This window comes from Schizophyllum commune, assembly GCF_000143185.2.
Source record: "Schizophyllum commune H4-8 unplaced genomic scaffold SCHCOscaffold_10, whole genome shotgun sequence".
NCBI lineage: Eukaryota > Fungi > Basidiomycota > Agaricomycetes > Agaricales > Schizophyllaceae > Schizophyllum > Schizophyllum commune.
Window position 1 is genome coordinate 170,644 of NW_026089547.1, and position 24,579 is coordinate 195,222.

Genomic DNA, 24,579 nt, shown 5'->3' on the forward strand with positions numbered 1-24,579 from the left:
GGGTGCGACTTTTGCCACAGCTTTCGGCGCGCCCTTTGCAACGGGCTTTATGTCCCGATGCGCGTAGATCTTACCGTTAGTCCGGTCGATATGCCTGATGCTGACCAGCGGTCCCTGTCCTTCCTCGGCAGCGTAGTAATCCGAGATCTCGCGGAAGGCCCGCCGAAAGACGTTGTATATCCCCGCGTGCGCATTGAAAGCACTCGCCGGAAGGCGCGTTCCAGCGCTGCTGAGCCTGCCCTCCACGGCGGTATACGTGTCTCGCAACGTAGAGAAGATGTCGGGCAGCCGAGAGAGGGGCGAGTCTTCACCGTATACTTGCTGTAGCATCTTCGTGAGCCCTTTTCCGGATTCGGGTTCGACGAGAAGGTTGACGCGGTCTGTCCAGCTGCCGACCTTGTTGGGGAAGAGCGCGCAGTGCCGTTGCCACATGTGTCAGAAGAGGCTGTAGGTCCTGCCACGCTTCAGAGAGGAGCCTTCGGCGCGGTACGTGAATCGTAGCGAAGTCCAAGGCGATCCAAGCAAGCGACTCGAGATCATGCAGGAAGTTGCGGTGAAAGTTGATGTTGGATCTGCGGTTGTCTGGCGACTTCGGCGCGAACTTGTACGTTCGCTCCGCTACTTCGATAGCAAGGAAGTCGCATGTGCCCTAAGGTGCGCATGAGCATGGTCAGGAAAGGATAGTCAACATATGCGAACGAACCACGAGACCATCGCCGGGTGACGTCCAGGAGTACTCGAGGGCGTACTCGAGATCGTGCAGCTTGAGCTGGTAGCGCTCGCACAAGGGCCCGGCGCTTGGGTCATCCGAAACGATGCGGCGCAGCAAAAGATTTCCAGTACTGACATCGCGATGCAGCCAGCCAATACGGCGCAGCCAGAAGAGCACTAAGGTAAGACGGATCAGAATGCGTCTATACACGACGACGGGTGCGACGGCGAGGACGTACCGAAGGTGGCCTGATCAAGGGCGAAGAAGAATACGGCAGGGTCGTGTTCTCTGGTAAGATCGGTACAAACCTGTGCATGATGCGTCCGACAGCGTCTGCGCGCCGTAGAGTACTGAAGCCTTGGCGTGAAGGCCAATATATTGTGCAAGTGCTCGTCCGATACTTCAACCGATGCACGAGGGACTTCATGATCATCGTGAGTGATAGGCTCGGCGGCGGCTGCAGACGCGGGCATGCAACGACGCATATCCTTCCACTGCACGACACCGTCGGCCAGTATTTCCATGAAATGCTGCCATACCTCGCGAAGCTCGACCTCTGAGCACGTGTTGCGCTTCAGCGCCCAGTGCAACTTGCGTTGCACCCCGGTTTCAGCTCTTCTCTGTTCGCAATCCGCGCGCCAGTAATCTTGCAGCGCGTAACTGTTCGTGTCCACCTTGGAGAACGAATCGCCATTGCCCTTTTCGGCGATGCGTCGGACCTCGAAGACCCGCATAGCTCGGTCGTAGGGCGACGTGTGGCACCTCTCGAGCAACGCCTTGACGGTCTGATATGTTCGGACCATCTTATCCTTGTGAAGGACGTCGAACTGGTATTGCCATTGACCGCTATTGTCCAGAACGCGGGTCACAGTCGGGTCGAATCCGAGCTCACAATCGCTTGCGAACGACGTGAATAAGATCCACTGGATGAATTCGTCCTTGTTCTGTTGACTACATATTAGCCCGGCTCGCACGGCTGATTCAGGACCCACGTACTTTGTTGATGTCGATGGGCAGGCTGACAGCGGCGCCAGAGCGAGAATGATGCCATAGCCGCGCAGTAGTAGCCTCGAGAGTGATCGAGTGATGACATGTTCGGCGCATGTCTGCAAATAAATAGTGTCTTGCTGCCTCGACGGATCGTTCCTTGAGCTACGACACCGTGTCAGTAAGTCGCACATACAGCGTAGGTGGCACTCACACTGCCATACGTGTTGTTGGCCGGGCTAGATTTGAGCGGGATTTGCCACGACGCAGTGATGTCGGCGGTGTTTATATTGCACTTGCTTTCGGTTGAGCGCGTCGTGGTATAATGCGCGCCGCCGCGCTTGCTATCCTCCACGCATGAGGACGCCGCCCGGTGGTTAATCGCGTCGACGTGGTAGATGGCACCTTGAACCTCGGATAGCTTCTCTTCGCTGTCGCGACCTTCGAAGAGGCACCGTCTATCCTTCTCGCAGAATCGATCGCGTAGAGTCTCAGAAGCAGCAGCGATAACGGCCTCGACAATGTTTGCCACTTGCGCTTGCCTGAGTTTGTACTTTTGGAGTGGGGACGCATTCGCGTTTCTCTGAGCGAGTACCTTCCACCGACCAGCTCTGGGCATGAGGTGACCATCTTTCTTGAGCCTCTGGACGATGGCGGCCATATTTTCCGAGGGAATGCGATTGTAGCCATTGGGCGCGATGCATTCAGCCCAGAAGGTGTCAATGAAGCATACACGGAATTTCCGGGAGTCCATGGCGTGAGAACTTGCTGAGACCGCGAGGGTATGATGTAGCAAGAGTGACGATAGGTGAGCGTGGAGAACAAGCGCAACGACCCACGCGCCAACGAGTGCTTTGACCATGCATAAATTCCCACGGTCCAGGTAATATCACGCATTGCCTTTTCGAGAACAATGGTGTAACGTGACTGTTACTTGTCACGTTCTTCGACTATATAAGGCAGGCCTTACGGCCTATTCTATATACTCACTGTCGTACGCTACCCCCATCTGCTATACACCCACGGCCGTCATCTGTCACTTCGTCCGAGCTCCCGGCTTTTAGTGTAGGAAGGCTAGCGCCCCCTTACATATGGCACCCGCTTCCGTCTATTTGTGGCGCAACGCCACACGCCATCATACACGTGTAGCAGATGCGGACAGACGCAATGCGCCTCTTGTCGGTGACGGTGACGAGTGGGCTCTTTTCTTCCTCCCTGAAAGCCACATTCCTGCTCGGTAAGGTAGATCATACATGACCTCGCACATCTATACTCATGAAATCACTTTTCCAGCCCCAAAACACGCACGCATCGATGCGCCTTCCCCAGGAGCTCGTCGACGCCGTCGTCGCCTATGTCCAGCATGAGACGGGGAATGAGATTGTGCTGAACCTTCTGCAAGCCTCCACAACTGTCTTCTTGCCTCAGATCTGTTTCAATCTTCAGCACGAAGCCATCTGTCTCGATTCATACCATTCCTATCGTCACCTCTTCGAAATCACCAAGCTCTGCCCCGCCGTCCTTCCCTGCATCTGGCATCTCAGGGTGAACGCTGATGCGAGGCTACTTGATGGATTCCTATCGGCCCTACCGGCGGTGCTTCTGAACGATTGTACTTGCCTTCGGTCCCTCCACGTCAGTGTGACAGGAAGGTCCATCGAGTGGACAATGCTCCCCATCAGCTACAGAGCTGCGCTATACAAGTGCATGCAGCTACCGACACTCGAGAAGCTACAGCTACAGTCTATCACCGTCACCCCAGCTGCCGTGGAAGAGTTCACTGCTCCGAGCCTCCCTCCTCATCTGAAGACAATCAGCATCTCCAGGATTTGGATGGTCAGTGGAACCTACTTCTCTACGCAGCCCACAATGGCACGGCTTGGATGCACATCAGCAACTACGACCTTCTCGTGCGACCATCAGAGCCTTCCGTTCGCGCGCTTGCTGTACAATCCGAGGCCATATCCCTTTGGCGACCTTCATGAACTCGAGCTCGCCTCGGATGATGCGGGGGTGGACAGCGCAGCTCAGCAGATACTCGCAGAAAACCCGCGCCTTGCTCATCTCACATGTCAATGCAGTGAGTCACTGTGTCCTACTTCAAGCCCCACCGAACTGACGAGGCGCTCCCGACGCAGGCTCCTCCTTTCTTCCAGCGTACAATCTACGCGAGAACATCGCACTGCGCACGCTCACTCTCCGCTTTCGCATACCGGTCGAGACCTGGGCGCCGGTGGGCTTTCCCGAAGTCCTGAAATCCATTCCTGGGTCGGGCACGCGCACTCTGGAGAGCTTCAGTCTCTTCGTTTCGACGGAGGAGACCGCAATTGACTACTGGCGCGCGGTAGATGAAGCACTTTGCCGTTTTGAGATGCTAAAGACCGTCGAGCTGCATCTGAAGAACCCCTTTGCAGGACGAGATGCTACCTCCATACCTGTTCAACAAGAGGAGACGGCGAGTGGTAGATTTCCGGGACTGTGGGATGCGATGGGGAGAACACACGAGAGGGGAATCCTGAAGATCATTACTGGATGGTGATGCGCCATGAGAAGTTGTATCTCTTGTCAAGCTCGAGATAGGGTGTCTTTGCAGACCAACACCATGGTATGTTGGCACGCAGCCATCTATCTACCTGACGGCCCTGAGTGACGGAGTCGTTGGTAAAAAGTAAGTTATCAGTGTCATTGTATTTTGTGGCGTTATATACGCCTGGTCAATTACCAAACAATTCGAACACTCGTCTTGCCACGACGGCAATTTCTTCAGTATACTCTTCCCGGTCCTTGAATCAACAGCAGGGACTTCAAATTACACTCTTGTAGCGCCGGTGTCATAGCTTCTCATCCAAAATCGCCACACCCCTTCAGCTCAACGATCGGCCACGAACACCCCCCGTGCCATGGCCCAGCTCCCCGAGCCACCGACACCCGCGACGCTTGACGAGGCGCGACATCTGGCAAAGCAGCATGCGATCGACATTGAGCGCACTCAAGGGGACATCGAGGTCGCCGAGGCGCAGCTCGCCGACCTGATCGCGTGCACCCGCCGCGCCATCGACGCCATGGTCCAGCGGAAGACCGCACTCGAGGAGAAGCTGCTGCAAACGAAGGCGTACCTCAGCCCCATGCGACGGCTGCCGGCGGAGATGCTGCGCGAGATATTCTTCTGGGTGTTCGAGGAGGACTCGAGGGTGGCGTGGGATCTGAGCGCGGTGTGCCAGTCGTGGCGCGCTATAGCACTCGGGATGCCGAGGTTGTGGTCCAAGGTGCGTGCTTGAGGCTTCGGAGTGGAGGGGGATGCTCAATCCTGCGCAGATCCACTTCTCTACCACCCAGCTTGCGTCCGCGGATATCGTGCGATTGTGGCTCGAGCGCGCCAGAAACCGCCCCCTCGACATCGAGATTTACATCGACTCTTCCTCAACGCAACCACCTCCCCCCACCCCCAACATCTGGGTCCCCTTCCACGGCGGCTGGGTAGCCGCGCAACCCGCGCCCGCCCCTTCAAGCCACCCGGCAAGCATCCACTGGGCGCACGTCGTCACGCACTACCTTGTGCAGAGCATGGCGCGCTGGCGGCGCTTCGTGCTCCGCTTCGACCGCCATTTCCCCTCTATGGACGCTCTCCAGAGCATCTCTGGTGAGTGTCCCCCTCGCTGTCGCCCGCCGCGCTACACGTGCTCAAGGGCCCGCGCCGCGCAGGGGACGCACCGCTGCTCGAGGAGTTCGAGGTCTGCACCGCGGACACGGCGTACTTTCCCGAGTGGCGCTCCTTTTTGCCGTGCACCCAGCGCGTAGTCAATCTGCCGAGGTTGCGCTCGGTGACGCTGCACCACATCTCGTTCGGGCTGATGGGTCCGTTGCTCGTGAAGCCACCGGCATCGGACGCACCAGGGGCGCTGAGCTCCCTCACGAACATCACACTGCGCGCGCTGCCCGGGATGGTCATTCCCCTCAATCAGGTGCTCGCGCTCGTCATCGCGAACCCCATGCTCGAGGCGCTCGTACTCTACTTCCCCGCCATACAACCCCCTGTCCTTCCGCTCTCCTCCTACCCGCTCATCACGCTCCCGCACCTCCGCACCCTCGCCCTCGGCGGCCGCCCCATCCTCACGCACCTCGTTGACAAGCTCGCGACGCCCGCCCTGCGCTCCTTCGCCTGGGACATCGACGCGCGCGGCCCCGAGCGCGTCTCCCTCCGCCACGTCCTCCAGCGCCTCCTCAAGCGCTCCGGCCCCGAGTCCGGGTCTTCAATCGAGGAGCTCGCAATCAACTGGGGCTTCCCTTACCCTGTCGGCCACCCCTTCCGCCCGCCGCCCTCCGCTGCCCCCGAGGACCTCGCGCTCAGCCCGTACGCCAGCCCGCCCCTCATTGGGGGGCTGCGCCGCCTCCTGCGCCTCGTGCCCAACCTGCGAACCCTCAGCCTCGCCGAAGTCCCCCTCGACCTCGTCTTCGGCGTCCTCGGCGGCTTCGGCGACGCCGATATGGACGCCAACGCCAACGCCAATGACTCAGACGACGACGAGGACGCGGCGATGGTCGCGACCAGCTTCACGGGCTGGACGTCGCCGGCGTGGGCCGCGCCCGCGAGCGACGACGGCGCGGGGGTGAATGGGCTGGGGGGCGCGGGCCCGCAGGTGGGCGGGGTGTACGTGTGCCCGCGGCTGGCGAGGCTGGCGCTGCGGTGCTGCTCTAGCGTCCATGTGCAAGAGGCGCTCCGGCGGATGGTCGGGTTCGTGCAGGGGCGGAATCCGGCGCGGGGCGGGGGTGCGGGTGCGTGGATGGGAGCGCACGGTGCTACGTCTGGCGGCCACACCGCAGGTGCTGGGGCGCATAGTTCGGGTATTGGACACTCTTCCTGGGTCGGCCATGGCCAGGGCGCCGCGCAAGTGTCCTTCCTAACCGGCAAGCCCGTACGTTTGGAGGAGCTCGAGATGGTCGGGTGCACCAGGATCGAGCCGGATATCGGGCACTGGCTAGAGAGCAAGATCCCCAATATAGTGTGTCAGTCGAGCGAGCCGTGAGTATATTATCTGGCGAAGTTCGAGAAATCGCAGCTGACCATTGATTGACATACAGGCAATCCAGGGAAGGGACGCCTTTTTCGCCGTCGTCGCCTTGAGGTGTCTGTAGCTGACACCCTCCAAGTATCTGTACCTTCATTTTCACCTCGCTTTGTTCACCTTTGCCGTCTCGCTGATCTCTCGTACGCAAACACTGGTTCTCATTGTCCATGCTCGTTGATTCTCCTCGTTTAGCTATCTAGTGCCCCAGATGTATTGTATCCATCGTCTCGCCATGCTTGTTCTCTGTCCCAAGTGTATAGTATCCATAGGAAGGACCGACCGTGATTCTCGATATATCGTCGAAATAAGTTCTGCTTCATGTCTTCTTCGAAAGTGAGGAGTACTGTAGCATCGACGATAAGTTGGAGGAGATAGCAAGATCTGGCTCGCACAAAGAGGATGATGGTCGAGAGCCATCCAGACTTGTCGAGGCTTGTGGAGATGATGAGAGCCCACTAACACGGGGGAACCGCTTGCGACCCTGTTCGTCCCGCGGGGGTGGCTATGAAGGTGCGGGGAGCGGGGGAGATGGAAGTAGAGCGCGGAGAGGGACACGAGGCTGGGGATCGCGGCGACCTCCATGGGGTATGTGGCGCGCGGGGAGCCGTCAAGGGTGAGTGAGTATACCTGGGCATTAGCGTGCGTAAGAGGAGGGGAGAGTCGGGATGGGACTCGGGAGGAGTAGGAGAGCAGTTAGAACTTAGAAGTGCCGCTGCGCATTCGGAGCAGACTGAAGGGCAGAGTCGGAGAGCAGAACGGCGCATCTCGCGAGTGTGAGGCAGAGGTCGCAAGACTTGACTGTGATACGGCCGGAGCATACGACAACGTCGGATACATATGGCGGCCCAGCTACTCAAAGGATCAGACGAATATTTCGCGCGAGACATACGACGAATGCGAAGATAGATGGCTCGGCGCGAGCGACTGGGGCAGAGGGCGAATATGCGAGGACGTTGGGGGCAGAGATCGCAGGGACGGGAAAGACGAGCAGAACTTGACAGCGAGATCGACTGCACTTGCACCTTCATTGACATCTAGCCCAAGATCAACTATGAACGTAGCAGACGATGAACGTAGCAGACGGTGATACTGTAGCAGACGATGACGTTGTGGACACTGGAGACAGGCGGGCGGATGGAGAGTTGGGACGTCCTGGATGAATAGCGCTACACATAGATAGCAGTTGACACAGATGAGGTCTGCGGACGGGGAGCCGCGTCTCCTGATACGCGATGCGCGCCACCCATGACTGAAGGTTTCACGCCCGATGGCGTTTAATGGCTTGTGACGCGCATGTCACAGTTCGACTTCAGGTCGCAGGTCACGGTCACCCCGACTTCAGGTCACAGGTCACAGTTCGACTTCAGGTCAAACGTCGGGCTCATATGTAGCATCAAGTTCCGCTACGCGGCACCCGTTGTGCCAAGCGAGTCGCAAACAGCCGGACGAACAAGCAAACGAACAAGCTTTGGGCGTGAGGAGACGTGAGGTGATAGCGTACGCGCCAAGAGCAGCTGGAGACGGATGAGGTGATCCAAGGAGGCGAGCGCGGTGACGACTGAGTACGGACGGGCTGGTGACGACGATGCACCAATGGGCTGCCAGGACGGACAAGGTGACTGAAGACGGACAAGGTGACGACGGGGCGCGGACGTAAGTCGTCGCGGCGCAACGACGGTGATATCGCGCTGTCCGCCCGCGCGCCAAGCGCCTGTTGTTCTGGGAAAGGTATAGCGGTGATTGAACGGGGGAACGAGCGCAGCATGAGCTTCGGCGAGCGCCAAGGATGGAAGCACGATAGAAAGCAGGATAGAAGGCTAAACCACGGGCTTCGCTCGCAGGCACTTTCGGCAGCGGCTAGCGCCTTGGCGTGAGTATAGTCGATGTCTGGGGAGCATGAACGACGTCGGGGAGAAGGAGGACCGGGATAAGGACTCGTGGGCCGGGGATGAGAGATCGGGAGCGTCATGAACGTTGAGTAGGCGCCCGGCTAGCGCTGCCAAGCCCCCAGTACCATGATCGTTGCAGCAGAGCTCTTCAGTTCGAGTCGCAAGCGAGGCCGCGAGGGCGCCAAGGGCGGCCGCCGTGGTTCTCCGCAGGCAGGAAGGGATGGAAGATTCGGAGATGGGAGACGCGTGCGGGGGAAGCGGCGACGGTCGAGTGGGCGTCCGCGATCTGGGATCAGGGTCCTGACGGGGCTGTTCGCGGGGCTTGCTGGTCGGAAATACGCAGGAGGGCAGATGACGGGACGATACGGGGGGTGAAGTACAGCTCGGGTAGCCGAAAGACTTAGACTAGACCGGGCGTGTATATAAGGACTATCGCAGGCTGCGCTCCCCCTTTTCGCCTTCCCCGTCGACGAAGGAACTGAAGTTGGTGACTGCGACCCCGCCCAGTTGCCCCGCCGCTGCGCCGAACAAGTCAAAATCGATTACACACCGGCGCTTAGCAATATGATCGCCCTGTACGTCGCGCCAGCCTCCATCTTGTCCTCCTACTTATCGCGCCCCGCAGCCCGCCGCCGCTCCCCGCCCACCACTGGGCCCCGCCGCCGCCGTTCACGAGCTTCTTACCGTCCTGCCTCGAGGCCGCGGTGCACAACACGCTCGCAGCCGAGCCGCGCGCGCCGCCGCTCCCGCCCGCCATGAACCGCAACCACCTCAACCTGAACCTCACCGAGGAGCTCAGGCGCCTCCCGACCAAATCCCAGCGCGAGGAGGAGCCGTACGATACCGTCGAGAGCCCGCCCCCGGTCGATGGCGGGGAGGACGGCCCGCTGGAGTGGGACTGGGACATTGAACACGAAGACCGCAAGCGCGAGGCCGCCGCGGACGCGACCTTCCTCGACGCGTCGCCCTTTCAGGTGGATAGGCGGGTGCTGAAGGATGTTGTGCGCGAACAGATGTCTGTGGATGTGGGGCGGATACAGTTCCTCAGCGCTGGTGAGTGGCGCGCATCTCTCGCGGGCGATGCATGGGCTGACCTCGCGCGCAGGCACGTTTCACAAGGTTAGTGCGTGTCCCACATCCTTCTACCATCCATCGGTGCACCCCTCCGTACCACCCTCTGCCCTGCTGATGACGCTGGGTCCTTGGAGTCACCGCTCGGATCCTGGGTCGCGTCTTGACCGAGTCGGGCGTAGATCACAATCATGACTCCCCCCGCTCTCGACCGCGCCCTCGACCGACCTCCTACCCCTCTGCCCTATGCTTCATACCCCCTCGCCGTCCTCACTAAATCCTATACCCAACGTCGCGAACCTTATCCCTATCCGACTGGTCTGGTCATCGGGCATTCTGTCTCTAGCGGAGGCCGGGCGCGTTCCAATCACATGCCATAACTCTATTCTCCCTTCCTTCTCTCTCGCACCACATCTATCGGGTTTCATAGGGCTACTCGCTTCGCGCAGTGGGCGGCGTCCGTGGTGTGACCATAGATGCCCGCCTGCTTTGCGCTGGGGCGCGTGAAGCGGGCCAACGGCATGTCCTATACTTGCGACCATCCACTCAATCCATATCTCCATCCACTCATCCACTCAATCCTATCTCCCCCTCCCCGCTCAAAGAGTCTATCTCCCCCGCGCGAAGTCCTTCTTTCATCTTCAATAATCCCTTCGGACCTTCTCCCTCTATCGTGCCTCTTGCATCGTGATTGCCTATTCTTGCGACCAGTGTTGATTGTGTTCGTCATGCGACTGACGCCACATTCATCTTGCTACCTATTCCCAATGCATCCGTCTGGCGTTCTTACCCACCCACCGAATCTACCTTGTGCCCAATGCTGATCACACCCACCCACAGGCCTACCTGGTGACCCTCCAGAACCGCCGTCAAATAATCGCACGCGTAGCACGACGATTCATGCCGCGACTCAAGACCGAGTCTGAGGTCGCGACGATGGACTATCTGCGCACCTTCACCAACATCCCCGTTCCCGACGTCTTCTACTACGACTCGAACCCGTATAACCGACTTGGAGGGGAGTACATCCTGATGTCGAAGGCGAAGGGCATCCCGCTCTCCCGAGTGTACCATGGGCTGAGCTACAAGGAGCTCGTGGGCCTGCTACGCAATATGGCGCACCTACTACTTCCACTATTCGCCCACCGCTTCCCAAAGCTGGGATCCTTGTACTTCGGGCCGGATCCCATGGCGTCTACCTCCTCGGCCACGGCCACGGACAACGCCAACGCCAACGCCAATCCGCCCTCCGCGAAACCGCGCTCCTCCGCGCACCGGCACTACGCCGGCGTGCCCTTCTCGCCGACGCTCACGCCGCGCTTCAACTCGCCCGAGTTCCACGTCGGGCCGATCATCTCGTGGCCCTTCTTCGGCTCGAACCGCGGTGACCTGGCGCACCCGCACGAGCTCGACCGCGGCCCGTGGGCGTCGACGCGCGCGTACCTCGCCGCGTGCGTCGCGCGCGAGATCAGCGCCGTCGTGCGCGAGAACGAGGGGAAGAGCGCGCCGCATCGGCTGCACCTCGACCCGGACGAGATCCGGAGCTCGCGGCACCACCATCTAAGGGCGGTGCCCGGGGACGAGAGCGACGACTCGGACGAGTGGGACGCGCAGGAGAGCGAGGACGAGTGGGAGGGGCCGGGGGATGCGATGTATAGGGATTATAGAAGGATGCAGCGGAGCACGTTTTTGATCGCGCATCTGAACCGGCGGGTGGAGGAGGTGAGGAGGGAGATGGAGCGGTGGATGCGGGTGATGGAGGGGCTGCTTGGGCGGCTGTATGGCGGGGAGGGGCAGCCAGAGGGTGTGGAAGGGGAGGGGGAGGAGTTCGGCCTGGATTGCCATGATTTGAGTTTGGAGAATGTATTTGTGGATGAGGTGGATCATACGAAGATTGTGCGTTTACCTCCTCCCATGGCAACCATGTCCGCCGCTCACCTATTTCTCAGACCTGCATCATCGACTGGGAGAGCACGACGACGCGGCCGTTATGGGCGTGCACGCACATGCCGGCGTTCCTCCAGGCGAGCCCCTTCACGGCGAACCTGTTCCGCGAGATCGTGCGCAAAATCGCGCTCGCCGTGCCACCTACCCCGCGCTCCGTCCTCCAGCCCCGCGCGCGCCCACTATCCCGCCAATCCTCACAGGCGAACGGGCAGATGCTGCAGCCCTCGATCTCGCGCGCCAACACCTTCCCGCCTCCGCCGCTCGCGATGACGCCTACTTCGGCCACCGCTTCTACCTTCAACACCGACCACCCCTCCGAAAGCCAATACCCCCGCTTCCGCCTGCCTGTGTCAGAAGCTGATCTCGCTGCCCTCGCGCGCGAGTGGATCGCGTTCGAGCAGGCTGGGGCGCGGCTGCGTCTTGCGCACCGCTGCGTCGAGTGGGACGGGTGGGAGGAGGGGCTGGTGGATACGATCCTGGGCCCGGAGGACGCGGAGGAGGAGTGGTATAAGGACACGGAGGGCGAGGGGGAGGGGAGGGATGGGAGCACGACGGCGGTGTTCAGCCCGGCGCCGGAGGTGGGGCAGGGGTATGGGCAGCTCCATGCGCCAGCGAGCGAGCCGCCGTTGCCTCTGCTCCCTCGACAAGGCGACTCGCAACCAGCGCCCGTCGCGAGCACCGCGCCGGTCCTCCAGCGGCGGAAGCCGTCGGCGAAGCTGCCGTTCAAGCAGGAGAAGGAGAAGGAGCAGATGCTGGATATGACCGGCGATATCTGCGGCGGGCGGGGCGGGGAGCTGGGCCGGCGGCTGGAGGCGTGGCTGACGGTGAATGGGAACGGGGACGGGCAGGTGGAGGTGGGGAGGAAGTGGCGGGGAGGGGAGGAGGAGGAGGCATAGTAGGGGGGCGGGCGTCTTGGTGTGCCTCTGCTTCGGACATGCTACCCATACCCCTAACGCGCTCTCAACGGACCGGGCGTCCGGCTCCCTGGACCTCGCGCCGCCGACTCGAAGTATAGAAATCAGTGTACAATCCCGCCATCGTTTCTTTCTTTCCACCCGCACGCACATTGCACACGCATCTACAGTTGTACTTATTTACTCTTACATGGTTCCCGAGATAGACGTACGAAGTGGTAATGCTTGTAGGATAGGCTCCAATGCACGAATGCATCTTTCCAAATTGGTCGCGTCCGTTTGAGAACTTGGAAGGCCAGGTTCCGGAGGCCACGTTGGTGCTATTGTTGTAGAAAAGGCAATAGGTATGCGTGATGTCACACCCCGTGGGAATATTATGAGGGTCAAAGCACGCGGCTGCTGGCATTGCTCTTGTTCCCATCGCTCACTCATCTTCTAACCTGCTGCAGATAAATCACGTCAACTTTCCGCCATGGACGATGATTACTTCCATGAACTAACCCTCAGCGAATTCTGGGGCACATGCGTCGAGCCCAATGGCTATAAACGTGTATCATTGTACGAAGTGGCATGGATCATCAGCAGCCTCAAGACAGAAGGCCACATCATGCCTAAAGCAGGCCGCTGGAAGCAACTGGTCAATAGCAAGACTCCTCTCTCCAAGCGATTTGGTTCCAGGCAGGCGCAAGTGGCAAACATCGTTGAGGCTGTCGTCGCTGCTGCTGCCGCGAACATGGGCGGTAATTTCATCGGAAACCCGCGACAGTGTCTCTACCAGGGCCGACACAGCGCCGAGCTGCTATCGGAAATTCCATCCGACATCTACCACTTCGACGCGATCAGCTACAAGGCCGAGTCGTCCTGCATGCATGGTACGCGCTCCGGCTGCGCCCGCCATACCACGGTACTGTCGACGAGGGACGTCCGCGCGATCAGCACCGCCGACGTGCTTGCGTCGTGGCATATCATGCTCGAGCCTAGCCCGTGTCCCGAATTATACGGTTGCGTGAGTGCTGCTTACTTGCGTTGGGTCCCCGCTCTGCTCACGCACAACCGCAGCCCAAGGAAAAGACATTCAGGGTCGCAAGACATCTCTTATCTGCCGATCTCCGTCGAACATGCCACTACTCGATCACGCTCGAAGGCACGACCGCGCGGCTCTGGCGCTACTGCCACTCGTGGGCGATCTACAGCGAGCCCTTCGACATCAACAAGGTGCGTGGGCAATAAAATCGCTGCGCGCGCCGGACTGACGACATGTAGAACAAGGAAGAATTCATCCAGTGGATTCTGTTCACCTCGTACGCAAGCGACACTCAACTTGGGCTCGACCCAACGGTGACCCGCGTTGTGGACAAGGACGGCCAGTGGCAATACCAATTCGACGTCCTCACAGAGGACAATATGGTCCGTACCTATCAAACCATCAGGACGCTCTCACCCAAGAGGTACGCCGACTCTCCCTTCGACCGCGCCATGCACGTCTTCGAGGTGCGGCGTGTCACGACAAAGGGACACGGCGACTCGTTCTCGACGGTCGACACGAGCACGTATGCGCTGCAAGACTACTGGCGCTCCGATGTAGAGAGCCGCAATTCCGAGACGCGCTCGCAGCGCGAGCTGTACGCTGCGCTGAAGGCGCACACGAGCTCTGCGGACGAGTTGCGCGAGGTGTGGGGGCATTTCATGGAATTCTTGGCCGACGGTGTTGTCAAATGGGAGGACATGGACGCCTGCGCCCCAGCGCCTGACACACCAGCTGTGCCCTTCAATTATGAGGAAGACAATTTCCCCAGTGAGTCCGAGGAAGCCGACAGTGACAGCGACTCCGATCAAGGGGAGGCCTCTGGAGACTCAGCCAAAATTTCGACCAGCGAATCTTGCGAAGAAGGCTCCGAGTCTGATCAAGTGGACAACGGTTCTGTCGAGCGCCTGCGCCACCGGACGCTTCATGCGCACGTCTGTGTCGATCTATATCACGTCGACGAGCCGGCGGTGTTCTTCTTTGCCCTCGACAAGGCTGTTTTCGGTACGTCGTCTATGGTCCTCGGCCGTGAATCTTCATCTTCTTGTCCCCGTACTGGACTCCTCTGCCTCATCACGCAGGCGTTCCTTCCGTTCCGTTCACCCTTCTCACATGTATCCTGACAGTGCTCTCTTGGCTGCGTCGAGTCGGGTGGCTGCACCGCGACATCAGTTCGGGGAATCTCATGCTGCGTCGCCTTCTCACTACGTCCACCGACGCGCCCTTGCACGAGAGGTATCAACTGAAGCTTCACGATCTCGAGTTCAGTCTGGAGTACTCCAAGACTCCACAACCCGACGACGGCGTGGTATGTCCCTCTTGCTTTCCTCCGTTTGCTAGACCACCTCACGCGCTTTTCCAGGGAACGAACGACTTTGTGGCGGTCGAGTTGGCCACGCAGAAGTATATGTTCGCACGCACCGCTGAGCCATCCGCACGCCCGAAGACTTGTGCATCAACAAGACCATCAGATCCGCTCGCCCTCAACATCACTTTCCATCGCAACTTTTTCCACGATCTCGAGTCCACAGCCTGGATGGCTATGGAGTTCGCCCTGAGCTTCGTACCCCGCCGAAGAATGCAATCGGACGATTGGCCGTCTCTCTGGCATTACTTGATCCGCTCGATGTTTGATTTGCGCGGCGCGCTCTTCCCAAAATCGCGCACAGACAGCGAGTTTCGCGTCGAGATGCTCACCGAGCCTGCGACCAGGCAAGACGTCGCGAGGGTACTACGGATTTTGTATGGTCCGGACTCGCCTATCCCGAAGCTACCGGATCTCTTTGCCAAGCTGCGCGAGGCGTACGACGGCGTGGAAAACAAGCTCAACGACTCGGATGTGCCCATCGGCGACGGTGGCGTGCCGTCAGAACGGCGCCTGCCGGCGTCGCTGTTTGAGGACTACGCGGAGATCTACGACGTGTTCCGCGCGACGTTCCAGGAGATCTCGGACTTCTACGCTGCGGACGAGGGAAAGAAGCCGCTGGTCGAGCTGGACAAATTCGCGGACAAGATGCTCGACGAGGCAGATGTGATGTACTCCGATGCAGAGTCATCGCAAGGGCAGCCTGAGGACACCATGGAGCCATCGAGGGTGAAGGATGTGGAACAGTCGCCAAAGTCAGGGGATGTCGAAGAGTCACCCGAAGCGGAGGATCCCGAAGCGCCCGCGCAAGAGGGTGAAGCAACGACGAACAAACGCAAAGTGCTCGATGGCTCGACGATCAAAATTCGTCGCCCAAAGCGTGCGCGGAAGTAGCACAGGTGCATTTACCGCAGGCTTTGGTGAGTAGCGTTATGAGACGACGAGGCTCGGACATACGTTCTTGAGAGATTTTTGAAAGTAGCAGTCAGCTCGTTTCACTGGATCCCGTTTTGTATCTTGTCTATAATGACCTGATCGGACATGCCATGCGGTCGACAATTGTTCAGATGCCTGTCCAGAGTGAGCACGCGCCTTCATTTTGAGCGGTGAAAGGACGAGGAATGTGCGGCTCTTCAGCGCCCATTCCGACAAAATATCCTATGAGATGAGAGGCCACATGCACAACACGCACTATGCCACAGACTCGCCATTCTCGCAATCGTAAACCTTGCCAGCGACGTTCGGACAAATCGCATTCGAGATGTCTGCCTGGTCGCCTTCCTTGCTGTCAGTAGGGACGAACACTAGACGATAGTATGCGTTCTCTCGTAAATATCTTCTTGGCGCGTCTTCTTCTTATTGGCGTTGTTGAAGCTGTCTAGTGGGCACATATGTGATAACATGAGCGTTGTGGACAAGCGATCCATGTTGACGAATGTTTGCCAGCAGCGGCGTATCACTTGACTTTCGGAACTTGCCGACGTCCCGGTTCGCCAGCCGCATCTCTCTCTCCCCCACCATGGACAATACTCATACAGCGACACCATCGCTCCCCGCGTTAATATATGGCACACAATATCCCCCTCTCTGAGTTCCTGTTCAATTCGCTCAGACCTTGTCTTCGAATATCGGCGTAATTTCAGATTCAAATATCGCAGTCGATGCGTACCGTCCTCCTCGGTGATGCCGGCCTCGGACATCCCACGACCGCGCGGCACGCGCGAATTGAAATCTCATGAACGTGAATTGCGCCGTCGACTCAGGGACGCGTTGAACTTGTTCCTGACCCTCTAGGACGGAGACTGGGCCACTGTCGTCGTCGGGTATAAACAGCGACGAGGTCACCTCGAGTAGCTCTCCTCCCTCGAGTTTCCCCTGCGCCCCCATCTTCCCTCGTCAACCAGTCAAGGCAGGATGATCAGTGTCGTAGTGGGTGCCCTCCTCGGTGCCGCGGGTTTCGCGCAGGGCTCCCCTGCCACCAAGCGCGCGTCTGGTGGGACGCTCGACATACAGGTGAGTAGACTTTGCCTTGAAGACACGCCTGGGGGGCTAAATCGCCCGCGCACAGGCGCATCGCGGCGGAAGGGGAAACACGGTCGAGAACGTGCTTCCCAGCTTCGCTTGGTGAGCGCGTCGTGTCGATGCGTCCTCGCACGTTCGCCATCGCCGGGAGCGCCTCAGCTAACGCGGAGCTCGCTACTTTAGGGGCCTGATTGACGGCGCGAGCACGCTCGAGCTCGATAATGGCATCACGAAGGTGCGTCCGACGCGCTTGCGCGAACGAAGTTGGGGAGCTGACCCCGCACAGGATGGCCACGTCGTCGTATGGCACGACGAATGGATAGACGCGGGCAAGTGCCTCGACACCGCTCCCGTGGTACGTTCGGCCACCTGACTCTATATGCCTAATTGGACTGCATGCCTTACCTTGATTGCATGCTTGACTTCTGGCTACTGGGAACGACGCACACGCGCCGCCTGCTCAGATCTGTGCTCACCGTGTGCTGCAGGAAGCTGATGACCCGGACTACCCATATGTCGGGAAGCTCATCAAGGACCTGACGCTCGCGCAGCTGAAGACGCTGGACTGCGGGACTTTGTCGCAGGCCGAGTTCCGTGAGTCCCTGAAGTGATGGCAGAAACAGTGTAGTATGAACATGCACGAACCCAGCCGACCAGCGCACGTATCCCGGGACCAAGCTCTCGACGCTCGGTATGCATCGATTACTGCCCCCCTCGATCCTCTTTTAACAAAGATGTGGACCGACAGGCGAGCTCTTCGACTTCGTCTCCTGCGTCGACCCGGCGCGCACCGTCAGCTTCAACATCGAGTCCAAGGTGAACCACACCTTGGTCACCGGCTATAACACGAAGGGCGTCAATGCGTTCGTCACGGCGCAGTATGCGGAGTTCCAGAAAAGCGGGTATCTGGATAGGATCACCGTAGGTCACTCTTCGCTCTGCGCATACAACGTAGCTTGACGAGCATCTTTTGATAGTACCAAAGCTTCGACTGGCGCACATTGATTGAGATGCAAGTGCTGCATCCTGGGGTCCGCACATCCGCGCTCATCAGCAGGCGAGTTGCATCCTTTTCACGCAGATTCTTCCCTGGTCTCACCCGATATTTCACTAGCCTGAACGCCTACATCGGCACGCCCTACCTCCCCATCGACCTAGGCGGCATCCTGGCCGACTCCATCACTGAGGCCGCGATCATTGCCGCCGCCACCCTCGGCATCGACATAGTCAGCCCGAAGATTGACGCCGTCAATGACGGTACGCGCGCGCTCGTCAAGCTCGCGAATGGCTTGGGCAAACCCGTGCTGCCGTGGACGGTCAACGATGTCTCGGTCGCGCAGGATCTGATCGAGCTGGGCGTGCAGGGGATCATCACGGATTATCCGGATAGGGTGAGAGAGCTCGCGGATGATCTGGGCGTGGAGGTGGTGTCGCCGTTGGGGGAGGGGAATGCGGTGAAGTGGCCGCAGGATAAGGTTCTAGCGTGTCTGGATCAACATTTGGCACTGCAGGGATGAGTCCGGCGTTGGCGTGAGCCAATTCAGGTAGGTAAATGACAGGCTACCTCGTATATCTCAAATCCTACGAATTTGCGCGTCGTGAGCATTTGCAAGGGCCAAATATTTGTTCGGTGACGTGCCCGGTCCGAACTGGCCGGGCCGCGTTTAGCGCCGGGCGCCAATGACACCGCTTTTGACTACGACGAGCAGGTTGCACTGCGACCAGCCTTACTGACTGCGAGACGGTGTCTAAAAACAACAAAATTTTGGCCCCTCAGACTCCCTGCATCTTCGCTTTCGCCTTACGCTTTTGTGACTTGGACGCACGCCCCTTCGGCGCCCCAGCCTTGTAGGACAAAGGAGAGGGAGTCACCCAGATACCCCTGTCTCCAACCCCGACTTGAACGCAGCTCGGCAGCTTACGCAGACCTCACCATGGCATCTGCATACTACGAGTTCTACCGGGGCTCTTCGTACGTCGCGCCCCGTGTTGCCTGAACTCGAAGCTCAAGGGGCACGCGCCCAGCCTCGGCATGGCACTCACGGACTCCCTCGACGAGCTCATCACGAGCGGGGCGATCACACCGCAGCTGGCGATGAAGGTGCTCCAGCAGGTGCGTGGGCGGTGCTATGAGGGGAGATACAAGGGTTGATCGACACGCCTTTGTAGTTCGACAAGAGCCTGGCGGATACGATGGCGAACTCGCTGCGGGCGAAGGCGACGCTGAAGGTGCGTATATGCTATCAGACTCCTGGCAGAACATGGCTGAACGCCGCGTCCCATCCCCTCCTTGTCACGGTCTCCCTTCGTTCACGCACGTCCACGCCACCGCCGTCATCCCGATTCCACAACACGCTCGTGCTCCTCCCAGGGTCATCTCAAGACCTACCGTCTCTGCGACGATGTCTGGACATTTGTGGTCAAGCAGCCGGTAGTAAAGCTCGAGAGCTCCGACTTGATCTCCACCGAGAAGATCAAGATTATAGCGTGCAAAAGCGGGGACGCGATAGAAGCTGGGAGGAAGTGATGCTACCACACTAGAGGCCACTAGAGGCTCATGGAGGGATTGCGCGATGAATGGAGTTCTTCATGCAGAGGTTGGCCCCAGGAGGAAACAAATTGCTCACCTACAGTACGCCCACTGAGCTCACGGTTCACGTCCATACTGTACTTCTAGTAATCGTCAAATATACCTTCTTCCTCTCCGTCAAACATCCTTCGCTATGGCTTGACTATGTCGGCTGTTCTTTTCACAACCTCCAGTATCGTTGGCTTTGCTACGTGTCTGGACTCTGAACCGTACTGGGTCGTTGCATGGCTAGGTCTAATAAAAGTTCATCTTATCTCCGAGAGTCTGAGAGTATTTCCATGCTCCTATGATACTCTCTCAATAGATTTACTTGTACACAAGGAGAGCAAGTTCAACTGTCACGAACTTGTCACAGTCATGCCGAGATGCCGCACGCTGCCGATCATGCCGAGAGGCAAAGCGGCGTCAACAATGCACACGATCAAGGCCGTGTGTGCTCCCCGTCGCCCGCATCCTCAAGAACACCCGCCCGCCGCCAAAGTGAGTGTCCTCGCCGTCTGGAATGCTGTCGGAACGCCCTACGGTCCTTCTCTATGTCGAAATGCCCGACGAGAGTGCCCGCGATGCGTCGGATTGGCGTTTGCACGGTCGGATACCGCAAAGATTTCCGATCGGGCGACTTCCCTCAATCGTATCCCGACTTTGCAGCCATACCTACCCAGACCTTCCGACGAAGAGCACTCTTGCTAACGACCGCCTCGTAGAATGTCTTTCGTGGAGTACCAGGTCGTGGGTCGCCACCTGCCCACCGAGCAGGACCCGAACCCCAAAATCTACCGCATGCGCATCTTCGCGCCCAACGAGGTGGTCGCCAAGTCGCGGTTCTGGTACTTCCTTCGGTGCGTCCCCTTCCCATTCCACTACACCTCCCTCGCTAACCCCCTTCCAGCCAGCTCAAGAAGGTCAAGAAGGCCTCCGGCGAGATCATCGGCGTCAACGTCGTTAGTACCCCCTCTCCCCTTTCTACCCACCGTAGATCTCCCGGTAGCCCTCAAGAGGCAAGCCGTATGGGAGTACTGACCTAGGTTCCTCCTCGCCCGCTAGATCCACGAGAAGAAGCCGCTGAAGGTGAAGAACTTCGGTATCTGGCTCCGCTACGACTCGCGCTCCGGCACGCACAACATGTACAAGGAGTTCCGCGAGCTCTCGCGCACGGCCGCGGTCAAGAGCCTCTACCAGGACATGGCGGCGCGCCACCGTGCCCGCTTCCGGTCGATCCACGTATGTGGTGCGATTCCGGTGATCGAGACGGTCGGACTGACGCATACATGCAGATCCTCCGCGTCGTTGAGGTCGAGAAGTCTGAGGACGTCCGCCGCCCGTACATCAAGCAGCTCATGGTTCCGGACCTCAAGTTCCCCCTCCCCCACCGCGTCAACAAGTACAAGTCGACGTTCATCGCCCACCGCCCGGCCACGTTTGCGTAAGCGCGCGTCTGAGGTATGTGCGGTCAGTGCGAGGTCTGTACTGGCCGGTGCTGGCTTTATGGTGGCGTCTTTCCTGGCGGTAGTGTACGATTACATGTCCATGTACGTCCCTAGTTGACGGGGCTCCTATGCTATATGTATGCGCATGCTTGCTATGTCACTCTCATCTGTGTGGAAGTCCGAGTTGAGTTGTGTCAGGATCATGCTTGTTGAGCTATCGATTGCTGAAGATTATCCACTTCGCTGCCTCAACCGCGTCCTTCGCTTGAGATGCGAGATTGGCGAACGCCTTGGGCGGACCAGGTCGCACGTCCTTCGCAGGTCTGCTCGTCTGTTTCAAGCTGCTTGTCGCTGCGGGAGAATCGTCACAAGGCCGCCTTCATGCATCGAATTAGCATCACTGACTACCAGGATTGCTAACCGCCCGCTTCGCGGCCAGCGACCGCTCCATCTCCTCGAACGCATTACGCGAAATATCGATCGGGCGCTCGACCTTCGCCGCCTTCGAGGCTTTCTCCCGTAACCGCTCCGGCCACTGTGACTCGGGGACGCCCATCTGGACGAGACCGGTGCGAATGGAGGTGAGGGAGTCCTTGTAGGCTTGCAACGCTTCTTCGTAGAGGTCGTACACGCAGACGGCGCAGCCGGACATGCAGCACTCTGAGCGGGGGGGTGAGTCAGTGAAGAGAGTCTGGCGGAAGGTAAGAAGACGCACCATCCGCCTCGGGGGGCCGAGGCTCGTCGGGGATGACATAGCCCTTGAACGTCTGCGTTGCGCCCTGCTGCGTCGCCAGTCCCCCGCCGGCTTGCGTAGGGTCCTCCTCTCCGCCGTGCGCGGGGTGGTCCTCGCCGCCTTCCCCCTCCTCAAGGTACTCGTCGAGATCCTGCTGCAGCGCCTGCTTGCTCCGCACGGAGCGCTCCAGCCGGCGGTAGCGATCGGAGAGGTTCTGCCCACCCTGGCTGCGCTTGAGGCGGTCTATGGCGCTTGTGGGGTGCGCACCGCCGGTGTCGTGCTGTGTAGACTGGCCGGAGGTGGTGGACGCATGCCTAGCCGTTGCAACTGAGGAAAGAAGGCCGGTGCTGCATCGCGTGCACGTCGATTGCACGTTCCGACTGAGGGATTTCTTCAAGGCATAATGTCGGCCAACATTGCGCAGCGCTAGGGAGACGAGCATGAACGCATAACTCGAGCTTTGCGGTAGGCTCGGAAGTAGACACGGTGGTAGGAGGCAAGGGTGATGACGGAGGCAATCAATTGTTCCCCATTCGTCATCAAGACAGGGTCACGGAAAGTTCAACCGTGACACGACAGCTTATGCTCTTGAACTTGGTTTCCAGCACCTCAGATCTTGTCATGGTCTGCACGGACAGAGCACACGGGAAGACAGATTGTTTCTGCCGTAATGCGCATTCCCTCAATCTCGGAAATACACATGCGGACCCTTCCCCTTCCCTCTCTTCGACGTACTTGCGCGCGGGTGCTCTTCGCCCACTGCAGACGCCAACGTCCGACTCTCCGCGCCAGACGAGAACGTCGACAGCTGCACTGGCGGCGTTCTCCAGTGATCTCTCCTCAAGTCCTCATTCGCCGCGGCCGTCCACTCCAGGCCAGTGTCGCTTGAGGTCGAGGTTGTCGCTCCGCGTGTGTCCGACGAGTCAGTAGACATCGGATTCGAGCCAAAAGCTAGCTGCGAGGGCGCCGTCGACTCGATCGCGCGACCGTGGTCGGTCTTGATGATGTCCTGCCCGATCATGGAGCGGAGGTGCAGGATGAAGCGCGCGGTGAGCATGCCGGAGAAACTGGGAAACATGATTTGAGTACACAGCTGAAGTCCAGGTGCAGCTAAGTGCCTCACGGAAGGGTCAGTGCGCTCGGTATTCGCCTGATAGGGTGATCCATCTGCCCAGCGAAGCTCAGTAAATGCCTACCACTCCCAGCGCAATACGCCTCACCGGAGCTTTCTGTAGAGAAATTCTGACTTGAGAATAAATAAAAAAACGTCACTGCATACGCACGTAGTTGATCACAGCCGAAGACATGGTGAACAGCGACACGAAGCTGTAGGCTCATTTCAGCTTTGACCGTACCTCGGCCATCGTCCGGCCGTCGTGTATGGGCAGTACTAACTCACCAGTAGTACATGAAGCCCTCCTTCGCCAGGACCAAAAAGACGCTATTGTGTTGCGTTCCCAGCCCGTTTCGTCGGTCTGCTCGAATGACGGGTATACAGCGCCATAATGTCAGGAAGGTGGAGATAAACTCGAAGGCGACGACCAGGATGACGAGTGCGTCGTTGGCTATACAGGAAAATCAGCTTTAGAGGCCCTATTGTTGTACGTCGGACCCCCATACCGCTGTGAGAATGTAGTCAGAACTATGTTCGCCGAAGTTGGTTAGTACGCACGCATGGCTAAATCTCGCGCCTGTACACGCTACACCAGAGGTCTCATACTGAATATTCACGCAGTCAGTCAGAGCGTCTTACGCAGAATTGACGAGCTGCGTACGCTGTCAATTGCGATGACGGTGACCGTCATGCTTCCCAAAAACGCCAAGATATATGGACTACGCTCCCATACTGCCCACGTTCGCGCCGACCAGGTTACTAGACGACACGGTTAGCTGGTGCCAATGCATCCGGAAAAAATCGAGAGCTCACCGAGCACCGCCCCTCGCCCCACGACGCCTAGAGCCGACAGGGACATGTACGTGGAGTCGCAGCTGTATCACTGAATGAGTTCGACAGACGGCCGCATGTCCTCAAGCTCACTGTCGAAGAAGAGGTCAGCGATCCCGACCCTTAGAAAGAACGTGCGCCATCTCTTTCTGCAGCCTCTAGCCGCTCATCCGCTCATCACGGAGGGCCCCACCTCTCAGTGAGCGCCCAACGAACACCACCACGCCACGAGACGCTCGATTACATAGCTTGAAATGAACAGCTTACCTCGTGTATGTGGCCCGAGATAGCAAGCAGATAGAGCACATTTGCAGCGAGCGCGTAGCGGCAGCAGACGTAGAGGATCGTCGTGAGCCCAAAGCGCCTTCGCCAGATGTACTGTACCTCCCGAGAGAATGTGAGGGCGTAATCGTAGTAGAGGACGGCTTGACGGGGAATGGTTTGGTCTTCCGCGCGAACCTACGTGAGGTGAAGACACTCACCTATGCTGGACCACTGGACGCAAAACTGGATGAAGCTGGCGCCACCGCAGCTAAGCCCAACTAGTCAACACGCGAGAGGACCATTTCTACGCACTGCTTATACTCCGGACTCGCAGGCATTGCGCGCAGCGTCCTCACCCGGTGGGCGACAAGGAATCGGGGGCCGTCAAGAACGAGAGAAGGTGGGAGGCTACGCGAAGAAGCTCAAGCACCGGCGATATGTATCACAGCTTGTCAGTCTATCACAGCTAGCACAACGCGTGGCGGAGTCCCGCACAGCCCATGAATGCGTCTGGAAAAGAGCGTGCGTGGGCGCTACGCGCCCCCATCCTTCTCCATGATGCCATCGGGGGACGTAACATTCGAACTCGGGGCAATGTCGATGTCACTTGATGCTGCATCAG

General features: G+C 58.9%; 12 protein-coding genes across 12 annotated transcripts; 9 read left to right on the forward strand and 3 right to left on the reverse strand.

The window, feature by feature from the left end:
- Positions 1–307: 307 nt before the first annotated feature.
- On the reverse strand, positions 308–2,453 carry SCHCODRAFT_02512564 (uncharacterized protein; the record flags this gene model as incomplete). The annotated part of the gene is made up of 7 exons (XM_003028758.1): positions 308–649; positions 704–888; positions 951–1,000; positions 1,021–1,169; positions 1,252–1,656; positions 1,709–1,864; positions 1,914–2,453. The coding sequence occupies 7 exons, from the start codon at positions 2,451–2,453 to the stop codon at positions 308–310; spliced, it is 1,827 nt and encodes a 608-aa protein (XP_003028804.1).
- A 422-nt stretch (positions 2,454–2,875) lies between these two features.
- On the forward strand, positions 2,876–4,336 carry SCHCODRAFT_02635905 (uncharacterized protein). The gene is made up of 3 exons (XM_003029077.3): positions 2,876–2,936; positions 2,993–3,779; positions 3,838–4,336. Exons 2-3 carry the CDS (start codon positions 3,014–3,016, stop codon positions 4,236–4,238), a joined length of 1,167 nt encoding a protein of 388 aa, XP_003029123.2. The 5' UTR covers positions 2,876–2,936; positions 2,993–3,013; the 3' UTR covers positions 4,239–4,336.
- A 577-nt stretch (positions 4,337–4,913) lies between these two features.
- Positions 4,914–5,791, forward strand: SCHCODRAFT_085938 (uncharacterized protein). The gene is made up of 2 exons (XM_003029076.1): positions 4,914–4,965; positions 5,015–5,791. The coding sequence occupies exons 1-2, from the start codon at positions 4,945–4,947 to the stop codon at positions 5,495–5,497; spliced, it is 504 nt and encodes a 167-aa protein (XP_003029122.1). The 5' UTR covers positions 4,914–4,944; the 3' UTR covers positions 5,498–5,791.
- Positions 5,302–6,889, forward strand: SCHCODRAFT_02047352 (uncharacterized protein). The gene is made up of 3 exons (XM_050341615.1): positions 5,302–5,339; positions 5,386–6,719; positions 6,779–6,889. The coding sequence occupies exons 2-3, from the start codon at positions 5,551–5,553 to the stop codon at positions 6,819–6,821; spliced, it is 1,212 nt and encodes a 403-aa protein (XP_050198366.1). The 5' UTR covers positions 5,302–5,339; positions 5,386–5,550; the 3' UTR covers positions 6,822–6,889.
- Positions 6,890–9,218: 2,329 nt separating this feature from the next.
- On the forward strand, positions 9,219–12,861 carry SCHCODRAFT_02635914 (uncharacterized protein; the record flags this gene model as incomplete). The annotated part of the gene is made up of 4 exons (XM_003029074.2): positions 9,219–9,229; positions 9,280–9,679; positions 10,566–11,621; positions 11,675–12,861. The coding sequence occupies 4 exons, from the start codon at positions 9,219–9,221 to the stop codon at positions 12,566–12,568; spliced, it is 2,361 nt and encodes a 786-aa protein (XP_003029120.2). The 3' UTR covers positions 12,569–12,861.
- Positions 12,862–13,018: 157 nt separating this feature from the next.
- On the forward strand, positions 13,019–16,046 carry SCHCODRAFT_02586911 (uncharacterized protein). Its single transcript, XM_050343959.1, has 5 exons — positions 13,019–13,592; positions 13,646–13,801; positions 13,850–14,615; positions 14,738–14,919; positions 14,974–16,046. Exons 1-5 carry the CDS (start codon positions 13,059–13,061, stop codon positions 15,868–15,870), a joined length of 2,535 nt encoding a protein of 844 aa, XP_050198367.1. The 5' UTR covers positions 13,019–13,058; the 3' UTR covers positions 15,871–16,046.
- Positions 16,047–16,723: 677 nt separating this feature from the next.
- Positions 16,724–18,685, forward strand: SCHCODRAFT_02635920 (PLC-like phosphodiesterase). Its single transcript, XM_050345893.1, has 9 exons — positions 16,724–16,989; positions 17,045–17,100; positions 17,182–17,233; positions 17,285–17,353; positions 17,487–17,592; positions 17,648–17,689; positions 17,747–17,919; positions 17,976–18,055; positions 18,113–18,685. The coding sequence occupies exons 1-9, from the start codon at positions 16,891–16,893 to the stop codon at positions 18,513–18,515; spliced, it is 1,080 nt and encodes a 359-aa protein (XP_050198368.1). The 5' UTR covers positions 16,724–16,890; the 3' UTR covers positions 18,516–18,685.
- An 11-nt stretch (positions 18,686–18,696) lies between these two features.
- SCHCODRAFT_02635923 (transcription initiation factor IIA gamma subunit) lies at positions 18,697–19,710 on the forward strand. The gene is made up of 4 exons (XM_050345894.1): positions 18,697–18,970; positions 19,024–19,111; positions 19,168–19,227; positions 19,370–19,710. The coding sequence occupies exons 1-4, from the start codon at positions 18,933–18,935 to the stop codon at positions 19,523–19,525; spliced, it is 342 nt and encodes a 113-aa protein (XP_050198369.1). The 5' UTR covers positions 18,697–18,932; the 3' UTR covers positions 19,526–19,710.
- SCHCODRAFT_02047452 (uncharacterized protein) lies at positions 19,636–20,443 on the forward strand. The gene has a single exon (XM_050341616.1). It carries the CDS (start codon positions 19,733–19,735, stop codon positions 20,276–20,278), a length of 546 nt encoding a protein of 181 aa, XP_050198370.1. The 5' UTR covers positions 19,636–19,732; the 3' UTR covers positions 20,279–20,443.
- SCHCODRAFT_02635930 (60S ribosomal protein L20) lies at positions 20,034–21,329 on the forward strand. The gene is made up of 5 exons (XM_003029070.2): positions 20,034–20,068; positions 20,293–20,427; positions 20,478–20,529; positions 20,633–20,809; positions 20,863–21,329. Exons 2-5 carry the CDS (start codon positions 20,294–20,296, stop codon positions 21,013–21,015), a joined length of 516 nt encoding a protein of 171 aa, XP_003029116.1. The 5' UTR covers positions 20,034–20,068; position 20,293; the 3' UTR covers positions 21,016–21,329.
- Positions 21,330–21,412: 83 nt separating this feature from the next.
- On the reverse strand, positions 21,413–22,190 carry SCHCODRAFT_02512425 (uncharacterized protein; the record flags this gene model as incomplete). Its single annotated transcript, XM_050343270.1, has 2 exons — positions 21,413–21,675; positions 21,731–22,190. The coding sequence occupies 2 exons, from the start codon at positions 22,188–22,190 to the stop codon at positions 21,413–21,415; spliced, it is 723 nt and encodes a 240-aa protein (XP_050198371.1).
- Positions 22,191–22,392: 202 nt separating this feature from the next.
- SCHCODRAFT_02635935 (uncharacterized protein) lies at positions 22,393–24,517 on the reverse strand. Its single transcript, XM_050345895.1, has 11 exons — positions 24,270–24,517; positions 24,176–24,210; positions 23,962–24,118; positions 23,676–23,737; positions 23,524–23,621; positions 23,419–23,467; positions 23,148–23,313; positions 23,032–23,074; positions 22,969–22,977; positions 22,872–22,915; positions 22,393–22,815 (listed from the first exon to the last, which is right to left on the reverse strand). Exons 1-11 carry the CDS (start codon positions 24,293–24,295, stop codon positions 22,431–22,433), a joined length of 1,074 nt encoding a protein of 357 aa, XP_050198372.1. The 5' UTR covers positions 24,296–24,517; the 3' UTR covers positions 22,393–22,430.
- Positions 24,518–24,579: the final 62 nt, after the last annotated feature.

Bases quoted from the DNA above. Each gene is read 5' to 3' on its own strand.
- SCHCODRAFT_02047452 (XM_050341616.1), top strand. From the start codon at position 19,733: ATGTCGGCTGTTCTTTTCACAACCTCCAGTATCGTTGGCTTTGCTACG.
- SCHCODRAFT_02635923 (XM_050345894.1), top strand. From the start codon at position 18,933: ATGGCATCTGCATACTACGAGTTCTACCGGGGCTCTTC. The intron at 19,112-19,167 runs GTGCGTGGGCGG...ACGCCTTTGTAG, and splicing joins CGATGAAGGTGCTCCAGCAG to TTCGACAAGAGCCTGGCGGA. The intron at 19,228-19,369 runs GTGCGTATATGC...TGCTCCTCCCAG, and splicing joins GGGCGAAGGCGACGCTGAAG to GGTCATCTCAAGACCTACCG.
- SCHCODRAFT_02047352 (XM_050341615.1), top strand. From the start codon at position 5,551: ATGGGTCCGTTGCTCGTGAAGCCACCGGCATCGGACGCACCAGGGGCG. The intron at 6,720-6,778 runs GTGAGTATATTA...ATTGACATACAG, and splicing joins GTGTGTCAGTCGAGCGAGCC to GCAATCCAGGGAAGGGACGC.
- SCHCODRAFT_02635905 (XM_003029077.3), top strand. From the start codon at position 3,014: ATGCGCCTTCCCCAGGAGCTCGTCGACGCCGTCGTCGCCTATGTCCAG. The intron at 3,780-3,837 runs GTGAGTCACTGT...CTCCCGACGCAG, and splicing joins TCATCTCACATGTCAATGCA to GCTCCTCCTTTCTTCCAGCG.
- SCHCODRAFT_02635935 (XM_050345895.1), bottom strand. From the start codon at position 24,295: ATGCCTGCGAGTCCGGAGTATAAGCA. The intron at 23,738-23,961 runs GGTAAGCTGTTC...TCAGTGATACAG, and splicing joins ATCTCGGGCCACATACACGA to CTGCGACTCCACGTACATGT. The intron at 23,468-23,523 runs GTACGCAGCTCG...GTGAATATTCAG, and splicing joins CCGTCATCGCAATTGACAGC to TATGAGACCTCTGGTGTAGC.
- SCHCODRAFT_085938 (XM_003029076.1), top strand. From the start codon at position 4,945: ATGCCGAGGTTGTGGTCCAAG. The intron at 4,966-5,014 runs GTGCGTGCTTGA...AATCCTGCGCAG, and splicing joins TGCCGAGGTTGTGGTCCAAG to ATCCACTTCTCTACCACCCA.
- SCHCODRAFT_02635920 (XM_050345893.1), top strand. From the start codon at position 16,891: ATGATCAGTGTCGTAGTGGGTGCCCTCCTCGGTGCCGCGGGTTTCGCG. The intron at 16,990-17,044 runs GTGAGTAGACTT...GCCCGCGCACAG, and splicing joins GTGGGACGCTCGACATACAG to GCGCATCGCGGCGGAAGGGG. The intron at 17,920-17,975 runs GTAGGTCACTCT...ATCTTTTGATAG, and splicing joins GGTATCTGGATAGGATCACC to TACCAAAGCTTCGACTGGCG.
- SCHCODRAFT_02586911 (XM_050343959.1), top strand. From the start codon at position 13,059: ATGGACGATGATTACTTCCATGAACTAACCCTCAGCGAATTCTGGGGC. The intron at 13,802-13,849 runs GTGCGTGGGCAA...GACGACATGTAG, and splicing joins AGCCCTTCGACATCAACAAG to AACAAGGAAGAATTCATCCA. The intron at 14,920-14,973 runs GTATGTCCCTCT...GCGCTTTTCCAG, and splicing joins CACAACCCGACGACGGCGTG to GGAACGAACGACTTTGTGGC.
- SCHCODRAFT_02635930 (XM_003029070.2), top strand. From the start codon at position 20,294: ATGTCTTTCGTGGAGTACCAGGTCGTGGGTCGCCACCTGCCCACCGAG. The intron at 20,428-20,477 runs GTGCGTCCCCTT...ACCCCCTTCCAG, and splicing joins CGGTTCTGGTACTTCCTTCG to CCAGCTCAAGAAGGTCAAGA. The intron at 20,810-20,862 runs GTATGTGGTGCG...GCATACATGCAG, and splicing joins CCCGCTTCCGGTCGATCCAC to ATCCTCCGCGTCGTTGAGGT.